Source organism: Sebastes umbrosus, chromosome 1 (assembly GCF_015220745.1).
Source record: "Sebastes umbrosus isolate fSebUmb1 chromosome 1, fSebUmb1.pri, whole genome shotgun sequence".
NCBI classification, from domain to species: domain Eukaryota; kingdom Metazoa; phylum Chordata; class Actinopteri; order Perciformes; family Sebastidae; genus Sebastes; species Sebastes umbrosus.
In genome coordinates, this window is record NC_051269.1 from 1641436 (window position 1) to 1666972 (window position 25537).

The 25537-nt window shown below is 43.4% G+C and overlaps 1 protein-coding gene across 1 annotated transcript in view; it reads left to right on the top strand.

The window, feature by feature from the left end:
• Nucleotides 1-25537, top strand: part of ptprt (protein tyrosine phosphatase receptor type T) — a 382622-nt gene that overhangs the window by 212830 nt on the left and 144255 nt on the right. The window contains 3 exon segments of the mRNA XM_037782155.1: nucleotides 8006-8207; nucleotides 10006-10108; nucleotides 18262-18538. Coding sequence (XP_037638083.1) covers nucleotides 8006-8207; nucleotides 10006-10108; nucleotides 18262-18538 — 582 coding nt within the window.

The window sequence follows — 25537 nt, forward strand, 5'->3', positions numbered from 1 at the left end:
CTGTGAAAACGGAAGTTTATTTTGAAAAGGCTGTTTGCATTTAACGAGTGTAAAATGTCACGTGTTGCTGGACATTCGTAGGAAAACAAACGAGAAGGAGGAACGACTTTTTCTTTAGATATCACAGGAACCGTTGTCTGAGGAGACGTTAGAGACAGGATAGTAGTAGTGGAGCCACAGGGGGAAGATGCTTCTTCTATTGATTATTTGACATATCAGCCGGTTTTGTTATTAGCACAGTTGTTGAATTACATGACTGTTTTTTGCTCTCAATGTTTCTTTAAATCTCATGTATAAGAGGAAGCCTGCTGAATGGTGCAAAAGACAAAACACATGAAATAGAATCACTTCCATCTCATGAACATATTCTAACGTGTGGGCTTTAAAAGGAAGAAGAAAAGGTTGACGAAGTGAGAAATACAGGATATGTCTGTATAGAACAGAGCAAAGGTAACAAAGGTTTTATGAGACAGAGAAGATGAAACACCTATAGAATCCAGGGTTAGTGATGTGATAGTGTTGGGCAGTCCCATGCAGCCCCTGAGATGTAGAATGGATCAGAGAGAGTTACAGGCAGGAAGTGAAAGCAACGTTATTCAGTTGTACCGCGGGAATCACATCACTCCAGTCCTGAAAGATCTTCACTGGCTCCCTGTCTCCCACCGGATCTCATACAAAATCCTGACCCTCACCTACAAAGCCCTCCACCAACTGGCCCCCCTTTATCTCTCTGACCTCCTCTCCCCCTACCAACCTCAACGGTCCCTCAGATCCACTTCAGCTGGTCTACTTTCCCCCCCCAAGTCCAACCTCTGCAGCTTTGGTGACAGAGCATTCTCCAGGGCAGCTCCCAAGCTGTGGAACTCCCTCCCAAAACCCATCAGAGACTCAGATTCCCTCACCATATTCCAGTCCCGCCTCAAAACCCATCTCTTCTCCTCTGCTTACTTGTAGCCCCCCCTCCCCTGACCCGTTTGTCAGTGTGTATGTATGAGAGTGTGCCTGTGTATGTCGCCTGTTTTTTGTAGTTCGTCTACTGTTTGTCTCACACCGTTTTTCCCCCCGAATGTGTAAAGCGTCTTTGAGATCCTAAAAAGTGCTATATAAGTTTAATCTATTATTATTATTATTATTAATCTGCGCCGGATGAGAGCGTCTACTAAACGCTTAAAAGGTAGAGAGATGCTAAACCATCTGAAAGTCCACTCCAGTAGTTAGAGAACGGGAGAATAAAAGAGAGAGAGAGAACAGAGAGAACCCAGTGTTTAATTCTCCAGGACAGAGGACAGCAGCGGAGAGAGAGAGAGAGAGAGAGAGAGAGGGATGAGGCTGCTTCCTAATAAAACAAACAGAGGAAACAATGCAACAAAAAAAATGAATTGAAATATCATTTTTACAACACCGATCCCACAATGCACCTCACATCATACACACACACACACACACACACACACGCACACACGCAAACACACGTACACACACACACACTGTGTGCACTGTGGTGTGTTTGATGAAGGGGGCTGCTAGTAAAAGCTGCAGCATCAATCTCCTGCATGCACACACACACACACACACACACACACACACACACACACACACACATACACACAGTGGTACGTGCACATACATAGGAACACACTAACAGACACATGCACACTGGTACAACATTCATGGCATTTCTTTCCTTTTATGACGGCTTTATTAAAACATCATATATTGGCAGGTGAGAAATATCTTCTCGTCCTGTGACGAGTCTTTGTCAGGTAACTTCTGTACTTGAGTTAGTTCAGAGTTATTTGAACCCAAACCACCATCTTTTACTAAACCTAACTGAGGAGTTTTACTTTGCAAAGACTGGAGTGGAAATTGACGCTTGACATTTGCAGGAAAATAAACTAAAAATGAGGAATAATTCTTCGTGAAATATCAGAAGAACTGTAATATTGAAGGTGCGGCGCCCTACATATATTATATTTTCTGTCTTTACATCTCTCATCTGACCATCCATCTCTCTTTACATATATATTATTTAGTGCTCTCAAAGTTAACGGGATAATAACACGTTAACAGAAATTAGTTTTAACGCCACTAATTTCTTTAACACATCAACACAACTTGTGATTTTTAGGTTGTAGTGGCTCAGTGTTAAAGCTAGAGTGAAGATCTTGGTATCATAGTAAACTATAAAACCTGATGAATCCATCAGTACCAACCATGTCAGACTACTACTACTACTACTACTACTGGTATCATAGTAAACTATAGAACTTGATGAATCCATCAGTACCAACCATGTCATAGTCAAGTCAGCACACTGACACACTGACAGCTGTTGTTGTCTGTTGGGCTGCAGTTTGCCATGTTATGATTGGAGCATATTGTTTTATGCTAAATGCAGTACCTGTGAGGGTTTCTGGACAATATCTGTCACTGTTTTGTGTTGTTAATTGATTTACAATAATATATATATACATACATTTGCATAAAGCAGCATATTTGTCCACTCCCATGTTGATAAGAGTATTACATACTTGACAAATCTCCCTTTAAGGTTCATTTAGAACAGATAAAACACGTGAGATTAATTTGTGATTAATTTGTGATTAATAGTGATTAACTATGGACAATCATGCGATTCATCACGATTCAATATTTGAATGGATTGACAACCCTGATATTCTTTATTTTTCTTTCTCTCTTCCTCCCTTTTCTACCTCTGTCTTCTCCTTTCTCCATCCGACACACTAATTCAATCACATACTTACACACACACACCCTCCCTCTGGTGAGTTATCCCTCACAGACTCACACTCTATTACCCAAGATGCACTGCCCCGCTGTGCGCCTGCCTTTTCATTGACCAATAAAACAACCTGAGCTTTACGGCTCTACCGATTCCAAGTACATCAACTAGAGAGAGGAGGGGATGGGGACAGAAAGAGAGAGTCCACCTGAGGTTTATGACCCAAACTTCTCTCCTTCTGAAAGAGAGAGAGAGATGGAGAGATGGGTGTAAGTCAATGGAGAGAGTGATAAAACAGAGATGTAATATGGAGAGAAAGAGAGAGAGAGAGAGTAAAGTCAAAGAGAGAGGAAGAGCAGGAGAGCGTGAAGCCCATAAAGATCCAGAGAGCCATTCATGACTGATAAAATAAGCGGCATCGATGTGCAAAGCAGAAGTGCAGCGTAGATGAAATAGATGATATTTTATTGTTCCAGCCCCCAGGTCCCCGTCTGTATAAATAGCTATTGATTTAACATGTTTTATTCAGCCAGCCAGGCCGACTCTCAGGCCGGGGAGACGGCAGCCAGGCTCTCTGCTGCATTTTACACCGCCGGCTTCTATTGGCTAAAGGTTCGGTCCCGAGGTCCTCGGTCTGAGGGGCGTTGAGCTGCCTGTCTGCTTCCACCCACCCGGGGGAGGTGTGTGGGGGGGGGGTTAAGAGCTGGGAAAAGTTTGACTTTCTCAGTTCACTGGCAACCAAACTAAAGAACAACATGAGAAAGAAGAGAGGAAAAGTCCGAGTGTGTTCATCTAAATGCTCACTGCACAGCTCTCAGGGCCACATTCAAACACTGGGACAAAGGACAATGTGAGTCCCTACAGCCAGTCCCTAGGCCAGTCCCTACGGTGAGTCCCTACGGCCAGTCCCTACGGTGAGTCCCTAGGCCAGTCCCTACGGTGAGTCCCTACGGCCAGTCCCTACGGCCAGTCCCTAGGCCAGTCCCTACGGCGAGTCCCTATGGCCAGTCCCTACAGCCAGTCCCCCCGGCCAGTCCCTACAGCCAGTCCCCCCGGCCAGTACCTACGGTGAGTCCCTACGGCCAGTCCCTACGGTGAGTCCCTACGGCCAGTCCCTACGGCCAGTCGCTACGTCGAGTCCCTACGGCCAGTCCCTAAGGCCAGTCCCTACGGCGAGTCCCTACGGCCAGTCCCTACGGGGAGTCCCTACGGCCAGTCCCTACGCTGAGTCCCTACGCCGAGTCCCTACGCCGAGTCCCTACGGCCAGTCCCTACGGTGAGTCCCTACGGCCAGTCCCTACGGCCAGTCCCTACGGTGGATCCAAACGGCCAGTCCCTACAGCGGATCCCCACGGCCATTCCCTACGGCCAGTCCCTACGGCGGATCCAAACGGCCAGTCCCTACAGCGGCTCCCCACGGCCATTCCCTACGGCCAGTCCCTATGGCGGATCCAAACGGCCAGTCGCTACGGCGGATCCCCACGGCCATTCCCTACGGCCAGTCCCTACGGCGGATCCAAACGGCCAGTCCCTACGGCGGATCCCAACAGCCAGTCGCTACGGCCAGTCCCTATGGCCAGTCCTTACGGCGGATCCCAACAGCCAGTCGCTACAGCCAGTCCCTACGGCGAGTCCCTGCGGCCAGTCCCTACGGCCAGTCCCTACGGCCAGTCCCTACGGCGGATCCCCAAGGCCAGTCCCTACGGCCAGTCCCTACGGCGGATCCCAACGGCCAGTCCCTACGGCCAGTCCCTATGGCCAGTCACTACTGCCAGTCCCTACGGCCAGTCCCTACGGCCAGTCCCTAATGCCAGTCCCTACGGCGGATCCAAACGGCCAGTCCCTACGGCGGATCGCAACAGCCAGTCGCTACGGCCAGTCCCTACGGCGAGTCCCTACGGCGAGTCCCTGTGGCCAATCCCTACGGCCAGTCCCTACGGCCAGTCCCTACGGCCAGTCCCTACGGCCAATCCCTAAGGCCAGTCCCTACTGCAAGCTGTGTTAGCATTTAATAGCTCACCTTGACTATCCAGAATAACATTAGACATATCCACAATCCACACACACACACACACACACACGACCTTCAGCCTCCGAGGTAGCCGTGTTACACAGACATCCGCCTCCATCACTTGTCTTCCGTCTCTTCCTCTTTGCTTCACCTCCGTCTCAGGTTGGATCAGCCTCGTTCTCTCTCCTTCATTCTCAGCCTTCACTTTTCTCCTTCACACCGTTTTCATCCCTTTCTTTCTCTCCATTTCTATTCACTTTTTATTTCTATTCAATGGGCATTTTGTCACAACAGTAATTTTTACTGAATCCTGTATTTAAATTTAATATGAGCCATTCAGCTGAAAAGCTTCAGTTTACTATTCAGACTTTTTCATCGACATGCAAACGAAGAACAATTATCCCAAATGGTAATAAACTTAAAGATAATCAGACATTAAATGAAATATCTCTCTCTCTTATATCAGTGTGTATGTATCTGAAGCTGGACAGCATTCGAGCATTCACTCTTTCTCTCCAACTGTTTCTATGTCTTTCTCTGCTTCAGTAACTAACTCTCTGCTTCAGTAACTAACTCTCAGCTTCAGTAACTAACTCTCAGCTTCAGTAACTAACTCTCAGCTTCAGTAACTAACTCTCTGCTTCAGTAACTAACTCTCTGCTTCAGTAACTAACTCTCAGCTTCAGTAACTAACTCTCTGCTTCAGTAACTAACTCTTTGCTTCAGTAACAACTCTCTGCGTTAGTAACTAACTCTCTGCTTCAGTAACTAACTCTGCTTCAGTAACAACTCTCTGCTTCAGTAACAACTCTCTGCGTTAGTAACTAACTCTCTGCTTCAGTAACTAACTCTTTGCTTCAGTAACAACTCTCTGTGTTAGTAACTAACTCTCTGCTTCAGTAACTAACTCTGCTTCAGTAACAACTCTCTGCTTCAGTAACAACTCTCTGCGTTAGTAACTAACTCTCTGCTTCAGTAACTAACTCTGCTTCAGTAACTAACTCTCTGCTTCAGTAACTAACTCTGCTTCAGTAACAACTCTCTGCTTCAGTAACAACTCTCTGCGTTAGTAACTAACTCTGCTTCAGTAACTAACTCTTTGCTTCAGTAACAACTCTCTGTGTTAGTAACTAACTCTCTGCTTCAGTAACTAACTCTGCTTCAGTAACAACTCTCTGCTTCAGTAACAACTCTCTGCGTTAGTAACTAACTCTCTGCTTCAGTAACTAACTCTGCTTCAGTAACTAACTCTGCTTCAGTAACTAACTCTGCTTCAGTAACAACTCTCTGCTTCAGTAACAACTCTCTGCTTCAGTAACTAACTCTGCTTCAGTAACTAACTCTGCTTCAGTAACAACTCTGCTTCAGTAACAACTCTCTGCGTTAGTAACTAACTCTGCTTCAGTAACAAACTCTGCTTTAGTAACTAACTCTCTGCTTCAGTAACAACTCTCTGCTTTAGTAACTAACTCTCTGCTTTAGTAACTAACTCTCTGCTTCAGTAACTAACTCTCTGCTTCAGTAACTAACTCTGCTTTCGGTGTGGATTTAGTTTAAATGTCTTGTTAACAGCTTCACCTGTGGCCGTTTAGTCAACAAAAGTCAGCATCCTGTTGCTCACGCTTTTGCTCGCTCTACATAGACATGAACAAGCATTGATCAAAACAGTGAGGAGACACACGTCAGCTAAAAGCACAATATCACTCTATATTTCAGCTGCTTGGCAGTAATGTTAGCTGACCAGACGAAGGTCTCTCCATGAATCAATGCTGATCCTAGTGTTGGCTTTTCCTGCTTCAGCCTGTCTAGTTTGTTTATGTTTTGTCTGGTGATATCACAGAGTATAACCGACCGTGTAACACCAGTAACAGCGACTACCGAGACTAGCTTACTACAGTATATTTCCTGTAGGATGTGAGTATGAGAATGAGTTATTGTGTATTTTATGATGCTCCAGTCCTGCTTTTGGGAAAGTTGGCAGTCAGCTACACAGCGCCGCTGCCCTCTGTTTCTGTTGGGTCAGGAAATCAAACCCACAAGACAAATGACAGGAAGCATGAAGCGTTGTGGCGGCTGTAGCTCTGCTGGCCGGAGAAACATTTACGTTGGTGGAGGTGTCCGCTCCAGCGAGCGCCTTTTGCTTCATTTTATTCATTCTGCTTCTCACCTGGCCTCCACGCTGGATACAGCTGGTATTTTTACTCTCACTGGAGGCTGACAGACAAACTGAAAGCACTTAGACACACACACACACACACACACGCACACACACTTACACACACACACACGCACAAACATATTGAAGGGCTGGAGTGTGTTTGGGGTTGAACTGCTATTAATGTGTTTTTTTCCACCAGTCAATACTGTTTTGTACTGACTGTCATTCACAGTGACAGCCGTCCTCAGTGTGTGTGCGTGTGCATGTGTGCGTGTGCGTGCGTGCGTGTGTGTGTGTGTGTGTGTGCGCGTGGTGGAAACTGGCCAGCAGCAGCATTACGACAGACATCGACGGTTCTTTTAACAGAAGAACTACTGAAGTGCTTCTAATGGTGCTGCGTTAGTTCTGGTCTCAGAGTGGACGTCATGGGGAGACACACAAACCGCCGCTTTAATAACAGACATTGATTCTCTGGTTGGAGGTTAAATTACTGTTTATGTGTTGGACTGAACATGAAAACAATTTCTAATGTTGCACAGAAAGACATAATCCATAATTCAACCTTCAATCAGCCACTAAATGAGAACATCACTCAGTAGGTGTAGGAAGTACACAACAACACTTCTAAAATGGTCCAGTAGGAGCAGGAAGTACACAACAACACTTCTAAAATGTTCCAGTAGGTGTAGGAAGTACACAACAACACTTCTAAAATGTTCCAGTAGGAGCAGGAAGTACACAACAACACTTCTAAAATGGTCCAGTAGGAGCAGGAAGTACACAACAACACTTCTAAAATGGTCCAGTAGGAGTAGGAAGTACACAACAACACTTCTAAAATGTTCCAGTAGGAGCAGGAAGTACACAACAACACTTCTAAAAATGTTCCAGTAGGAGCAGGAAGTACACAACAACACTTCTAAAATGGTCCAGTAGGAGTAGGAAGTACACAACAGCACTTCTTAAATGTTCCAGTAGGAGCAGGAGGTTGTAACATGGTACAGTGTCTGGCAGCTTTAACTGACCTCAGCTGAGCTGAAGTTGATTCTTTTAAACAGAGTGAAGCTGAAATGTGTCTCCTGTCCATCTCTAGATTACCTACAAGGCCCTGAGCTCGTTGGACCCCAGCGCTGATCTGACCACCCAGAGGGGACGGGTATTCAAGCTGAGGAACGAGACCCATCACCTGTTCGTAGGTCTCTACCCGGGGACCACCTACTTCTTCACCCTCAAAGCCTCCACCAACAAGGGCTTCGGGCCACCCGTCACCACCCGCATCTCCACCAAGATAGCAGGTAGAGACTCTGAGACATGTCTGTCTGTTGATGTGAGGGTAACATTTGTCTCCTGCTTGTTATTCCAGTAACAGCAGCTGAAGGCTGGAGTGTTGGCCGGGTGGAGGGGAGGCATGCCACTCTCTTTCTCCATCTTTAACCCTCTGTTCATGTCTACATCCTCGGTCCAGAGAAAATGTCTGTGGCACCAAAAAACAGAAAAACAATCAACTGTTATGGCAAGAAATGTGAAATGAAGTCACACGTTGATGTGTTTCTCTCCCTGTTAGTAGTCAGGCTGTTAGCTGAAGGCTGTTCTCTGATGACCGACTCTTCTCTCTTTGTCTCTCTGAACCCTTTCTGTCCCTCTTTACTCTCCCCTCGTCTCTGCTGTCTCAATTTCAAACATTATGTCTCTTCATCCTTTCATGTTTAAGTTGAGTTATTACCTACAGTACTCTCTACAAGTATAAAAACATCAGAAATCTTTGAATCCAAAGACAGTTTATCACCTCCGTGTTTATTAATCTTATGACATAATTGATCAATGTCACTTGACTTAATCCAGGTGTGATATGAAGCAGAGATAAAGTGATACATGTGGATGTATCCTCCGGAGAGGCTCTGCTGAGCAGGAACGCTCTTCTCTCATCATGTTCCTGCTCAGTGACACGGCAACGAGAGAAGCGTTGAGCTTTAATGGGACATGTGTTATAAGATAACTTTATTTTAGTATATACTGTAGAGTATATTTGAGATGGAATGCTACACCCATGCCCCCCCCCCCCCCCCCCCCCCCCCCCCCCCCCCCCCCCCCCCCTTTTTCTCTGTGAATTAAACCTGAATCAGAGCAGGACTGATGTCCTCCTGGCAGCGTGGCGAGCTGATTGAACCACAGAGGTCTAAATGTGTCATCAGCATGTTATTAGCATCGTCCTATCTGTCCACACCTCCACTGATTTTAGCGTGACCTTTCCACCGAGCCTCCATTCCTCCGTCTTCCTCTCACATCTTAACAACATGTTGCTGAGAGGAGAGAAACAATCCCGTCCACACTTAACAGAGATGTCTCCCTCCAAATGTCACGCCATCCCCAATCTGCATTATCTCATTCAGGGGCTGAAGGATGGAGAGAATTCAATTAAAAGCTGCAGATGGAGGAGGGTGGGGGGGGGGGGGCATGACAGATGTGAAATTAAAAACATGAATATTATGGGATGTGTTTCTCTTAACAGCACCGGAGAAGGTCGCTGTTGTCAAGATATGATACGATAAAAGAGTTGTTGATTTCTTTTGAAAGTGGTTCATGATATATTATATACTCTCTATATATATTATATATTTTCTGATATTCATTACAGTATTAGTCAAAGGTTTGATATGCAGATTGGAATAAAATACTGGTATCATCTGAAAGGGATTAAAAAAATGTGATGAATTGTGATTAACTATTTTTATTGATTGACAGCCCTAATATCAACTCAAAATAATGAGGTATGGTTTACACACATTTCCAAACCAACCTGAACACATATGTAGAGCTCACATGTTGCATCAGGAGACTTTATATGTGGCCTTCAGAGAAACATTCATTGCTTCATTGAGACTCCTGTTGCATTGTGTCTCTGTGTATTAACCCTTTATGAAGAGAACCAGTGCGTTTCTACCCGTTTAACTGACATTCATTCATTATTATATATCATTCATTAGTGCTTTCAGCTCCAGTCAGTTCAGTTATGCTCGTTGTGATGGACCTGCTGGACCTTCTGTGCCTTCCATCATTCACTAACTGCTTCCCTGGTTTCTTCTCTCCAATCAGCTCCCATGATGCCGGAGTATGAGTCTGAGGCTCCTCTGAACGAGACCGAGACCACCATCACCATCCTGCTGAAGCCCGCCCAGTCACGTGGCGCACCTATCAGGTAACGTCTCACCTGGCTCTCGTTCGACTTTTCCGTCTGTTGTCCTGTTATTTGTTACCTCTGTTCTCGTGCACACTGTGCTCTCACATCCCTCCTGCTCCCCTCTCTTTCAGTCCGATGCTTCCATACATCGATCAACCCTGGAAACTCTGTGTTCATTCAGTAAATAGCCACCCATGCTTAGAATGCTATTACCAGGTTAACATCATAGACGAGGATCCAGTCAGACTCTCTTCCTACAGTCGTGATAGTGAATCATCCATCAGTCAGGATGTTTCTGTCTTTATAGTAAACCTCCACCCTCCACCCTCCAGTCCACTGCTCTCCCTGGACACACACACCATTTATTCATTTTACTTTTCTCATTTCTTTTTTCAGCCGGCGTGTTTTTTAATTAAAACTTTGAACATGTGATCCGACCGTTTGATTTGTGCAGGGGAGAACAGAACTCTGTGGGTGCCTTTAGGGAAATTGAGCTTAGACTAGGGGAGGATATAGATCACCTCAATCTGGACTCAGTGGTTTAGTGTTAATGTGTGTTAATCCCATCCAGGATCATATCGGTCCGTTTATCACCCACAAATGGTAAATATATCTCTGCTGTTGAATCAGACTGCTCTCCAATCACCTCCGTCTCTTCATGTTCATCAGCTCAGATAAGCTCATTATGGGATGTTGTGCCATGTTTTAAATGACACACACACACATGCTCAGATGCACATGTGTGTATTCACATAGATGCACTCAGAGGCAGCAGCTGTAAAGGCTCACAGTGGATGTCAACACACATGAATGCACACACACACACACATGAACACACACTACACACATGAACACACACTACACACATGAACACACACTACATGCATGAACACACAGATACACACATGAACACACAGATACACACATGAACACACAAATACACACAAGTCATCAGCTCATAAACCTCCCTGGTAGAAATACATTTACACACACAGAAACACACACACTAGTCCACACGACCACTTAGGTAGGGTTAGGAAACGTTCGTGGTTGACGTTAACTTCACTGACTAGTGACTCATGGGACTTACCATACCGACGAGACTAGTGACTAAAGACTGACGTGACATAATAAGTGAGCAATACTTTTAGTTTCACGGGACATGACCAGCGGTCTCCTGGTTGAAAGTCTTGTGTCTGTTTGACCCGTCCACCTCCCCTCCCTCCACCCTGAACAGTCTCAAACTACTCCAACTACTAACTACTCTAACTACTCTAACTACTCTAACTACTCTAACTACTAACTACTAACTACTAACTACTAACTACCAACTACTCTAACTACTCTAACTATTCTACTCTAACTAATCTAACTATTAACTACTCTAACTACCCTTACTACTCAAACTACTCGAACTACTCTAACTACTCTAACTTCTAACTACTCTAACATCTAACTACTCTAACTATACTTACTACTCTAACTACTCTAACTTCCAACTTCTAACTACTCTAACTACTCTACTCTAACTATGAACTACTCTAACTACCCTTACTGTAGTGGCTATCTTTAGTCTTCATACTTCTATCTTCGTCTTAACTTACTTTCTGTCAATAACCACACTTCAAGGATGACATCACAATGTTTTACGCGTTGAGTCGGCCTGGTAGCAACGCCAACGGCAACGGTAAAACAACCGTGTTCCTCCGCCGGTAACTCATTTATTTACAACTGAACCTTTTCACAATAAAAGTAATTTCACAATAAAAGTTCACTTCCTGTCCCTAAGTCACGTGTGTACGGAAGCCTCACAGGACTAAACTCAAATTCACAGTGGTAAACATACAGGAAGGAATCACCATATATAGTCATAATATTCTCTCACATTTAACTGAAATATATTTCTCACTGAACTTCAGCAAATAATATTATCAAAACAATAAACATAAACTTGGCACTAGTAAATGGCGCTTACACTTACTACTCTAACTACTTTCACTTTAACTACTCTAACTACTATTTACTCTACCTACTCTAACTTCTAACTTCTAACTACTCTAACTACTCTAACTTATAACTACTCTAACTTCATTAACTATTCTTCCTACTCTAACAACTCTAACTCTACCCACTCTAACGTATAACTACTCTGACTATTCTAACTACTCTAACTATTCTAACTTTTAACTACTCTAACTACAAACTACTCCAACTACTAACTACTCTAACTACTCAAACTTATAATTACTCTAACTACTCTAACTTCTCTAATTACTCTAACTACTCTAACTTCTAACTACTATAACTACTCTAACTTCTCTAACTATAACTTCTAACTACTCTAACTTCTAACTACTATAACTACTCTAACTTCTCTAACTACTCTAACTTCTAACTACTCTAACTTCTAACTACTATAACTACTCTAACTTCTCTAACTACTCTAACTTCTAACTACTATAACTACTCTAACTTCTCTAACTACTCTAACTTCTAACTACACTAACTTCTAAATATTCCTACTACTCTAACTTCTAACTACTCTAACTACTAACTAATCTAACTTCTAACTACTGTAACTACTAACTACTCTAACTTCTAACAATTCTTACTACTCTAACTACCAACTACTCTAACTACTAACTACTCCAACTAATAACTACTCCAACTACTAACTATTCTAACTACTAACTACTCTAACTACCAACTACCAACTGCCAACTACTAACTACTAACTACTCTAACTACTCTAATTTCTAACTTCTAACTATTCTAACTTTTAACTACTCTAACTACAAACTACTCCAACTACTAACTACTCTAACTACTCAAACTTATAATTACTATAACTACTCTAACTTTTAACTACTCTAACTTCTCTAATTACTCTAACTACTCTAACTACTGACTACTATAACTACTCTAACTACTCTAACTACTAACTACACTAACTTCTAATTATTCTTACTACTCTAACTTCTAACTACTCTAACTACTAACTAATCTAACTTCTAACTACTGTAACTTCTAACTACTCTAACTTCTCTAACTACCAACTACTCTAACTACTAACTATTCTAACTACTAACTACTCTAACTTCCAACTACCAACTACCAACTACTAACTACTAACTACTCTAACTACTAACTACTCTAACTACTAACTACTCAAACTACTAACTACTAACTACTTATTACTTACTAATAACTAATCTAACTAATCTAACTTTAACTACTAACTACTCTAACTACTCAAACTTATAATTACTATAACTACTCTAACTTTTAACTACTCTAACTTCTCTAATTACTCTAACTACTCTAACTACTGACTACTATAACTACTCTAACTACTCTAACTACTAACTACACTAACTTCTAATTATTCTTACTACTCTAACTTCTAACTACTCTAACTACTAACTAATCTAACTTCTAACTACTCTAACTTCTCTAACTACCAACTACTCTAACTACTAACTATTCTAACTACTAACTACTCTAACTTCCAACTACCAACTACCAACTACTAACTACTAACTACTCTAACTACTAACTACTCTAACTACTAACTACTCAAACTACTAACTACTAACTACTTATTACTTACTAATAACTAATCTAACTAATCTAACTTTAACTTCTAACTATTATAACTACTCTAACTTCTAACTGCTCTCACTACTTTTACTATTAACTACTCTAACTTCTAACAACGCTAACTACTCTATCTACTAACTACTAAATACTCTAACTACTAACGACTCTATCTACTAACTACACTAACTACTATAACTACTATAACTACTAACTACTCTAACTACCAACTACTCGAACTACTAACTACCCTAACAACTCCAACTACCCTTACTACTCTAACTACTCTAACTTTAACTTATCTAACTACTCAAACTAATAAAGAGTCTAACTTCTCTAACTTCTAACTATTCAAACTACTCGAACTTCTAACTATTCTAACGTCCATCTACTCTAACTATACTTACTATTCTAACTACTCTAACTTCTAACTATTCTAACTACTCTACTCTAACTATTAACTACTCTAACTACCCTTACTAATCTGCCTACTCTAACTACTCTAACTTCTAACTACTCTAACTTCTAACATCTAACTTCTAACTCCTCTAACTTGTAACAACTCTAACTACTCTAACTTCTAACTACTCTAACTTCTAACTACTCTAACTACTCTAACTATTCTAACTACTCTAACTACCCTTACTACTCTAACTACTCTAACTTTAACTTATCTAACTACTCAAACTACTAACGACTCTAACTACTCTAACTTCTAACTATTCGAACTACTCAAACTACTCTAACTACTCTAACTATTCTAACTACTCTAACTACTCGAACTTCTAACTACTCGAACTACTCGAACTACTAACTACTCGAACTACTTGAACTACTCGAACTACTCAAACTACCCTAACTACCCTTACTACTCGAACTTTAACTTATCTAACTACTGTAACTACTAACGACTCTAACTACTCTAACTTCTAACTATGCGAACTACTCGAACTTCTAACTACCCTAACGTCTACCTACTCTAACTATACTTACTATTCTAACTACTCTAACTTCTAACTACTCTAACTACTCTACTCTAACTATTAACTACTCTAACTACCCTTACTACTCTACCTACTCTAACTACTCTAACTTCTAACTACTCTTACTTCTAACATCTAACTTCTAACTCCTCTAACTTCTAACTACTCTAACTGCTCTAACTACGACAGCTACTCTAACTACTCTAACTACTCTAACTTCTATCTACTATAACTTCTAACTACTCTAACTTCTAACTACTTTAACTACTCTAACTATTCTAACTACTCTAACTGCTCTAACTTCTAACTAATAGAACTACTCAAACTACTTGAACTACTTGAACTACTCTAACTTCTAACTACCCTAACTACTCAAACTTCTAACTACTCTAACTACTCTAACTACCCTAACTTATCTAACTGCTTTAACTACTAACTACTAACTACTAACTACTCTAACTTCTAACTACTCAAACTACTCTAACCACCATAACTACTCTAACTTCTTACTACTCAAACTACTCAAACTTCTAACTACCCAAACTACTCGAACAACCCTAACTACTCTAACTACTCTAACTACTCTAACTATTCTAACTACTCTAACTTCTAACTACTAGAACTACTCAAACTACTAACTACTCGAACTACTTGAACTACTCAAACTACTCAAACTTCTAACTACTCTAACTACTCTAACTACCCTAACTTATCTAACTGCTTTAACACCTAACTACTAACTACTAACTAATAACTACTAACTACTCTAACTTCTAACTACTCTAACTACTCTAACTACCCTAACTACTCTTACTACTCTAACTACTCTAACAACCCTAACTACTCTAACAACCCTAACTACTCTAACTACTCTAACTACTCTAACTACTCTTACAACCCTAACTACTCTAACTACTCTTACAACCCTAACTACTCTAACTACTCTTACAACCCTAACTACTCAAACTACTATAACTTCTAACTACTCGAACAGCTTTAACTACTCTAACTACTCTAACTACCCTAACTACTCTAACTACTATAACTTCTAACTACTTTAACTACTCTAACTACTCTAACTACTCTAACAACCCTAACTACTCTAACTACTCTAACTATCCTAACTACTCTTACTACTCTAACAACTCTAACAACCCTAACTACTCTAACTACTCGAACTACCCTAACTACTCTAACTACTCTAACTACTCTTACAACCCTAACTACTCTAACTACTCTTACAACCCTAACTACTCGAACTACTATAACTTCTAACTACTCGAACAGCTTTAACTACTCTAACTACCCTAACTACTCTAACTACTCTAACTACTATAACTTCTAACTACTCTAACTACTCTAACTACTCTAACTACCCTAACTACTCTTACTACTCTAACTACTCTAACTACTCTAACAACCCTAACTACTCTAACTACTCTTACAACCCTAACTACTCTAACTATTCTACCTACCCTAACTACTCTTACTACTCTAACTACTCTAAGTACTCTAACAACCCTAACTACTCTAACTACTCTAACTACCCTAACTCCTCTAACTACTCTAACTAGTCTTACAACCCTAACTACTCAAACTACTCTTACAACCCTAACTACTCGAACTACTATAACTTCTAACTACTCAAACAGCTTTAACTACTTTAACTACTCTAACTACCCTAACTATTCTAACTACTCTAACTACTATAACTTCTAACTACTCGAACAGCTTTAACTACTCTAACTACTCTAAATACTCTAAATACTCTAACTACTAACAGCCCGGTTTTATTATTTTAGAATGTGATGTCCCACTCTGTCCAACATGATCTGAATATATAAAACTCTCAATTAAATAATAAAAACTCAGATGTTCCTCAGAAAGACAGAAGTACAATAACACACACTGCATATAGAGACACACACCTGTAACCCCCCCCACCAGGCCATTAGGCTGAAATGGATATTTCACCAGAAAGACAGAACCAGCACAGAGAGAGAGAGAGAGAGAGAGAGAGAGAGAGAGAGAGAGAGAGACTCATCTCTGGTCATCAGTGATTATCTTTTATGGCGGCTGCCATCGGGAGCAGGATAATTGGCCGCGGCCCTCTCCACATCTCCACATCTCCACATCTTCACAGAAACATACATTTCCCTAATTGCGTATAATTGTGAAGTGAGTTGTTGGCGTGGAGGACGGAGGTAATTGCGGAGGGCTGCTGCGTTTGTCCTGACTGCTAAAGGAGCCCTCAGCCATTCATGAAGCCCCCACTTCCTCCCAACACACGCACGCACGCACGCACGCACGCACGCACGCACGCACGCACGCACGCACGCATGTGTTTTAGCTGAATTACACTATATTTCATGTAAAATTCACCTGTTTTAAGAATTCAATGGGCTCAAACAAAGAGCCCCATCTTCTAGATATAATTATTCAGTCAAATAAAATTATGATGTTTATATAAAAAAATCACCACCCAAATAGAAATAACAAATTGACAGATTAATGATGTCTCCTAATCTACAGTGAGGGATTTCTTATGTTGTGTTCACACTAAGACAGAAGCACATTTTCGTCTTGCTTTTACTCATACGAGTTGGACCGTAGGTATCATCTGTGTTCATTCGCTCTAGACGCTCCAGAGAGGAGGAGGAGCTTGTCTCCATAGATACCAATGTCTGTTCTCTCATCCATTTCCTCCATCAACCATGGAAGAAATAACCACTGTAGCTGCTTTGTACATGTTGGTGAAGTCCCAGTTATGTCAGAAAACCAAACGCCGTCGTGTCTTGGTTCATAACATCACTAGGTGGTGAGCTGTATTCACATACAGTGACATCATACTGTCTGTATCTAGCAGCCACACGTCTCTACTGCGGTATGAACCCTCAATAAACAGACTGTGCTGTGATTTAATATCAATAAACAGATCAAAATGATGCTATAATGATGCTGATTAGTAAAAAGTCTGAATTCATGCTTTGTCAGGTCTGTTACCATGACGACAAGCTGACAACTTTTAAAATGCTTGTTTTCTGAATGGAGTCTGGATGGATCCGTGCCAGGCTATGCAGCTGCTCCATCAACACTCAACATAAAGTCATCTAGAGACGTTGTTGTTTCTACCATAGTCAGTCTGTGGTTTCTACACAGAGTTTGGTCCGGTCTCTGTACAGAGATGATGGACTATTGTAGCTTTGGGTGACCACAGACACATACAGGATTTATTTATCCTCCATTTCTGATTCAACAACGTCAGGACGTCAGTGAGGACAGGAGGATCTCAACGCTGAGAGGCTTTCACCACACAGAGACACACACATGTATCACTCCAGCTGAAATATTTCAACTCCCACGAATGACGCAAATTTCATGTGTTCACGTCGCGCCATTCGCATTGCCCGGTGCAAATTTACGTCTACTCGCCTCTTTGCATTGAATTTGTATGTAATCGCGCCGTGTGAAAAGTCTGCTTCACTCTTGGTGTGAATACATCATGAATCCAGTCAAAGCTGGACTCCCCAGCAGTACATACTTCATTTCTTTTATACAAAGGTATTAATGTAACTATCTCTGTGTTTCCAGCTCCTACCAACTCGTTGTGAAAGAGGAGCGCAAGTCCAAGACCCGTCGTGCCGCCTCCGAAGCCCCCGAGTGCTTCTCCGCCCCCGTCAGCTTCCGCAACGCCTCCATCTTGGACTCGGCCTACTACATCGCCGCTGACCTGCCCCCGTCCAGCCTCACCATCGTACAGCCATTCACGGTGGGAGACAACAAGAGCTACGGCGGTTTCTGGAATCCGCCGCTGTCGCCGGCCAAGAGCTACAGCATCTACTACCAGGCCATGAGCAGAGCCAACGGGGTGAGTCCCAGATACCCAACAGATACCCAACAGCAGAGAATATGAATGAGATTATCATGTCACCCCGTGTTACCTTGAATTCTTCTCTCACGCCTCAACGGAGAATCAAATAACGGAGAAAACTGCCATACAGATGGTCAATTAATGGGCCAAATATTCCTGAGACAATACTCAGTCTAAGTTTAGCTTTTTAACTGTTTCACGTCAACAAATAGAGGTGTTGAGTATTTCCTTATTCCCATCACGCCGGTCCTGTTTGTTTCATCTCATCATTCCAACACACATGACATGAACATCTGGAATGAAGCTAAGTGTTGAGTGAGAGTGGTGTGAAAATGGTCGGCAGACGCCGCTTTGTTTCCCTTTTTGAATGAAGAACAGAGACTACCGCCGCCTGCTGGTGTGGAGAGTTACTTCCTCCCACCAGCAGCGTACGAACTAAGTGGCTGTCGGCTGTCGTCTTTACGGTGTGTTTGAGTGAAACTAGTCGGCCAAGACAAAGGTGACGTGAGGCGACTCAAGAGTCGGCCTTCATCGCCGCTAGTTCTCTGATGTTGGGTCGGTGTGTCCCCAGCTTACCAGTGGTGTGTTACTTCACACCTCTAAGTTGAGACTTTCACGTTGTGTTGGCCACGCCCTACCCAGTGATGTCACAGCAGGGGACCCAGTGATGTCACAGCAGGGGACCCAGTGATGTCACAGCAGGGGACCCAGTGATGTCACAGCAGGTGTTTGTACTGCAGCGGCATCTTGAGTTACCATGTTATGTAACTCGGATCAGACTCCCTCTGGATTTTCCTTCCCAGAATCCATCACTCTGTTTACCCCCCCCCCCCCCACCCCCCCACACACACACACACACACACACTTCTCATAACTCATTCACAACTTGAACTCTTTTGAATTTCCATAATACTCTGAACTCCTGAGAGGCTTGTTTTAATTTTCCACTGCTGTAACCACGGTAACTCGTTTTGGTGAGCGGGGCCGGACTAATGTCGTGATGTAATATCCTCCTCCAGAAGGCAGATTTCCCACAATGCAATGAGAGAGTGGGTGTGAGGGGGGGTTGCTGCATGATTGAACAAGCGTGTGTGTTTAAAAGTGTGTGTGTGTGTGTGTGTGCAGACGCTGAATCTACCTGATCTGATTGTATCTCAGTCAATCCAATCAGTGGGGGGGCTTGTTTGGGTCGTGGACTGGAGCGTTGGGGGGTTGAGGGGGGTGATGCAGCCACCATGACCCAGATGATTTGATAATAAAGTCACGCATAAAGAATGGACACACATTCATAAAACTCATGAATTTCTGCCAATAAATATATATATATATATATATATATATATACAGCTGATTATGTGGGTAGCGCCCAAGAAAAATTTGCCAAAATGCTCTGTCAATGGTAAACAGTGTATTCTCATAAGGCTACCAGGAAGCCTGCAATGACTGCCTTTCACCGTCAGGCCCGTTTGCACTGGTGTCGACAACACAGACAATGGAACCTGAACATGTGGGGGAATGTCATGTTCAGTGATGAGTCCAGATTCTGTTTGCAAAAGTCGGATGGCAGGGTCAAAGTATTGAGACGACGCGGAGAACGCTATGCTGATTGTTGCACCGATGGAGTAACAGCTTTTGGTTGGGGCAGTGTCATGGTGTGGGGCGGCATCTCCCTCACTGGCAAAACAAGGCTTGTCATCATTGAAGGCCATCTCAATGCAGTGAGATATCGGGATGAGATTCTGCAGCCAGTGGCGATCCCATATCTCCACAATCTGGGACCTAACTTCATCCTCCAAGATGACAATGCTCGCCCCCACAGAGCCAGGGTTATCACAGACTACCTCCACAATGTGGGAGTAGAGAGAATGGACCGGCCTGCCAAGAGTCCACACCTCAACCCAATTCAACACTTGTGGGATCAGTTTGTTAGAGTGACCAACACAACCACGCTGGCTGACCTGCAGTGAATCCTGGTTGAGGAATGGAACGCCATCCCACAGCAGCGTGTGACCAGGTTGGTGACCAGCATGAGGAGGAGGTGCCAGGCTGTTGTGGCTGCGTATGGATCTTCCACCGCTACTGAGGCTCCTGACGGTGTATTAAATGAATAAAGTGTAAAATAGCCAATATGTCTTGTTTGTTCCTTGTTACTGATAGAGAGTTCAATCATCCAATCCACCAAACAACTCAAAACAAGAGTCAGTACCAACAGGAGAATACACTGTTTACCATTGATGGAGCATTTTGGCAAATTTTTCTTGGGCGCTACCCACATAATCAGCTGTGCTGCTCATCCCACAAATGCATGATCCTTACAAATTGGACATCATTGTGAAGGTAAATAAACAGGCTTTCCAACGATGTAAAATACAATGCCAATTAGCATTGGAACAACAGAGAAATAATCCATCAAACACAAGTTTCTGAACTTTTTCCCCCTGTATATATATATATATATGTTCAGTAAATCACGTCATCCATCCCAAAAATAAACTGTTCTTGTTTTTCTAGCTTCACAGCTAACACCACCACCATAACGCTCCACTACTTTTATTTTCTCTTGTGAGACAGTTTAGTTGTTGGTGTTGTGTAACATTTAAAAGAAAAGATATTTGCACATTAAAGGATGAACACAGCTGGGTTGGATGTGAGGAGGACTGGAGCTAACAGTTACAGGACAACACCCCATACACAGCAGCTTCCCTGATATCCAGTGCCTTGCTCCAGGGTGGTCAGCAGGGTGAATGCTTGTTGACAGCCGGTCGGTGTCCTCTACAGCAGGGGTTCTCAACCTTTTGTAACTCGAGGCCCACTTCCGATTGTTAAAAAATTTCCGAGGACCACCTTCCCAAATAAATAACAAACTGGCCTGTAAATATGTGTTATGCCACTGTCAGGTGTAATGACCCACATAGATATTCAGCTTACCCTCACCCATCACTGCCTGTCATTATGAATCCAAAATATTCAGGGTCATATTTCCTCACCTCACACTTTTACTGGTTTCAAAAATTGCTCAATTTTGTGTCACTGCATCTGTGACATATATGTCTGTAAAGGGGAGACTCGTGGGTACCCATAGAACTTATTTTCATTCACATATCTTGAGGTCAGAGGTCAAGGGAGCCCTTTGACAATGGCCATGGCAGTTTTTCCTCACCAAAATTTAGCGTAATTTTGGAGCGTTATTTAGCCTCCTTCCCGACAAGCTAGTATGACATGGTTGGTAACAAAGGATTCATTAGGTTTTTCTAGTTTCATATGATGCCAGTATCTTCACTCTAGCTTTAAAAGTGGGCCCGCTATAACCTCTGAAATACAGAATAGCTGTTAATCTAAACATTAGGCAGCACCTTCGCGGCCCACTGAGTGAGAATAGCTGCTCTACAGGTCTGGTCTGCAGCTGCTCAGACTACGGAGGAAATAAACTGACCAGTTGTCGTTTGACTGTGAACAGAAAAATGTCGCTATTTGAATAATTCATTCTCTAAATTGAATATCTCCGTTCTCCCCCAGCAGCAGCAGCAGGAGGATGTACTGGATGTGAACGGGATATTTAGTCAATCAAGGATTGGAGTTATCTGCAGTTGTCACAAAGTCCAGTAATTAGTTTAACGTCTGTGCTGTCAGTCAGTCTGTGAGAGGAGGTGTCACTTCCTTCTCATTTCCATTTTAAAGGACTTAGATGAAAGTGTGCTTGTCGTTCTGTGGATAATCCTCTTCTGAGCTCCACCTGTCCATCAAGGAGAACGTCTCTCCTCCTCTCCCTCTTTCATTTTCTGTCACTTTCTCTCTGGAGAACATTTAGAAGAAGCTGTTCTCTCTATCCACCCACTCTCTCCGTCTCTTCATCGCTCTCTGTTTCTGTAACAGGAAAGAAAATCCACCTACAGTCGTTCCATGTCTCACCTCCTTTTCTCTCTTTCTCCCTACATCCCATTTCTCCTCTTTTCTCCCTCTCTTCTCATTCAGCTCTCTAACTCCCCCCTTCTTCCTCTTCATCAAAGAGCAGTCCCTCGTTCTTCACCTTCTTTTTCTTTCTCCCTCATTCTATACAGTAATATCTCTCTTAACCTCCCACCTTCTCTATTTTTCCTTTTGCTAACGGGTTCCTCTGTGTGTCGGGAACAGATGCTAACGGGTTCCTTTGTGAGTCGGGTACAGATGCTAACGGGTTCCTCTGTGTGTCAGTAACAGATGCTAACGGGTTCCTCTGTGCGTCAGTAACAGATGCTAACGGGTTCCTCTGTGTGTCAGTAACAGATGCTGACGGGTTCCTCTGTGTGTCAGGAACAGATGCTAACGGGTTCCTCGGTGCGTCAGTAACAGACGCTAACGGGTTCCTCTATGCGTCAGAAACAGATGCTAACGGGTTCCTCTGTGTGTCAGTAACAGATTGCAATGGGTTCCTTGGTGTGTCAGGAACAGATGCTAACGGGTTCCTCTGTGTGTCGGGAACAGATGCTAACGGATTCCTTGGTGCGTCAGTAACAGATGCTAACGGGTTCCTTTGTGTGTCGGGAACAGATGCTAACGGGTTCCTTTTTGTGTCGGGTACAGATGCTAACGGGTTCCTTGGTGCGTCAGTAACAGATGCTAATGGGTTCCTCTGTGTGTCGGGAACAGATGCTAACGGGTTCCTTGGTGCGTCAGTAACAGATGCTAACGGGTTCCTTTGTGTGTCGGGAACAGATGCTAACGGGTTCCTTTTTGTGTCGGGTACAGATGCTAACGGGTTCCTTGGTGCGTCAGTAACAGATGCTAACGGGTTCCTTTGTGTGTCGGGAACAGATGCTAACGGGTTCCTTTTTGTGTCGGGTAAAGATGCTAACGGGTTCCTTGGTGCGTCAGTAACAGATGCTAATGGGTTCCTCTGTGTGTCGGGAACAGATGCTAACGGGTTCCTTTTTGTGTCGGGTACAGATGCTAACGGGTTCCTTGGTGCGTCAGTAACAGATGCTAATGGGTTCCTCTGTGTGTCGGGAACAGATGCTAATGGGTTCCTTGGTGCGTCAGTAACAGATGCTAACGGGTTCCTCAGTGCACACCTCTCCTCTCCTCTCCTCTCCTTTCTTTAACCCATCTCTCTCTCTCTCTCTCTCTCTCTCTCTGTCTCTCTCTCTCTCTCTCTCTATCTCCCCTCTCTTTAACCCATCTCTCTCTCTCTCTCTCTCTATCTCTCCTCTCCTCTCTTTAACCCATGTCTCTCTCTCTCTCTCTCTCTATCTCTTTTCTCCTCTCTTTAACCCATCTCTCTCTCTCTCTCTCTCTCTCTCTCTCTCTCTCTCTCTCTCTCTATTTCTCCTCTCCTCTCTTTAACCCATCTCTCTCTCTCTCTCTCTCTATCTCCTCTCCTCTCTTTAACCCATCTCTCTCTCTCTCTCTCTCTCTCTCTCTCTCTAGCTCTTTTCTCCTCTCTTTAACCCATCTCTCTCTCTCTCTCTCTCTCTCTCTATTTCTCCTCTCCTCTCTTTAACCCATCTCTCTCTCTCTCTCTCTGTCTCTATCTCTCCTCTCCTCTCTTTAACCCATTTCTCTCTCTCTCTCTCTCTCTCTCTCTCTCTCTCTCTATCTCTCCTCTCCTCTCTTTAACCCATCTCTCTCTCTCTCTCTCCCCCCTCTGGGGTGACATCAGTCTGATGCCAGCCTCTCGTCTCCCATCATTGTGCCAATTAGTCGACGCTCTGCACATGAAAACTGCTCACTGACGGCAATCGTGATTCCTCCCTCGATGTCGTGTGATGTCACACACACACACACACACACACACACACCACCCACATTAAAGGCAAACACACACTCAGAGGAGAATAAAGTGCCCGGGGCTGTAAGTAAGAGCAGTCGGAGTGATCGGGGACTGAGGGATGAGGAATGATGGAGGGAATAAAAGTCTAAAAAGAGTGAAAGAAAGATTAAAGAAGATATAAGACCGGAGGCGAAGATGGAGACCGGCAGGGCTGAAGAGAGAGAGAGAGAGTGGGGGAGGTGAGAGAGAGAGGGAGTGAAAGGAAGAATAGCAGTGGGTGAGGAAACAAGGAAACTGCTGTCACGTTTACAGACTAGATGATCAGATCAGTCCTCTGTTCATGGACCCTCTGAGGCTGCAGACCACCGTGATGTGTTAGAGAGCAACAGTTTGGTAAAGGCCCTTTACTGCTTCATCCCCGGTGAGGAAGAAGACGCCAGCATAGAGTCGTGACTTCAGCCCATCCAACACCTCATGACCCACAATGATAGGGAGCAGATCCCTGCAGACAGCTTCCAGGTTCAGGTGTCCACATACTTCCAGCCTTCTACCTAGAGCTGCATCCATCAGTCAGCACTCGTCTGCTGTAGTGATACCTCCATCCCTCCATCCCTCCATCCCTCCATCCCTCCATCCCTCGAGACTGGAGGCGAAGGAAGAAAAGAAGCACAAACGGGGGAGTGAAAGGGAGAGGATGAAGAATGAAGCATGTGTGTAGAAAGATGGAAGAATGGTGAAAAGAAGGGAATAAAGTAGATAGATTGAAATGGGAGGAACAGAGAGAAGAACGACAGGTTGTCCTGCCAGAACAGAGAGACCCGACGGAGATAAGAGCATCAGTTAAATGGATGTGAAAGAAGAAGAGATGGACGGATGAGGGAGCTGGGAGACCGATGGAGGAGGGAGGACAAAGGGAAATGATGAGAAAAGTGAGTAGAGGTGGAATTGTTGGAGGAGAAACGCAGAGGAGGAGGAGGAGGAGGAGGAGGAAGGAGGTGAAGAGAAATGGGGCGAGAAATGGAAAAAACAAAAGGAAACGGTGGCGAATATGGAAAAACATGCCCTCCCTCCCTCACTGTGAAAAATACAGCAGACACCTCTCTGACAAGTAAAGAGCCTCAGGCACACACACACACACACACACACACACACACGCACACACGCACACACACACACACACAGATGGAGGTGGTTGCAGCAGAGCGACACAGAAAGAGAACTGACAGTCAACGTCAATCAAGATGCACTCA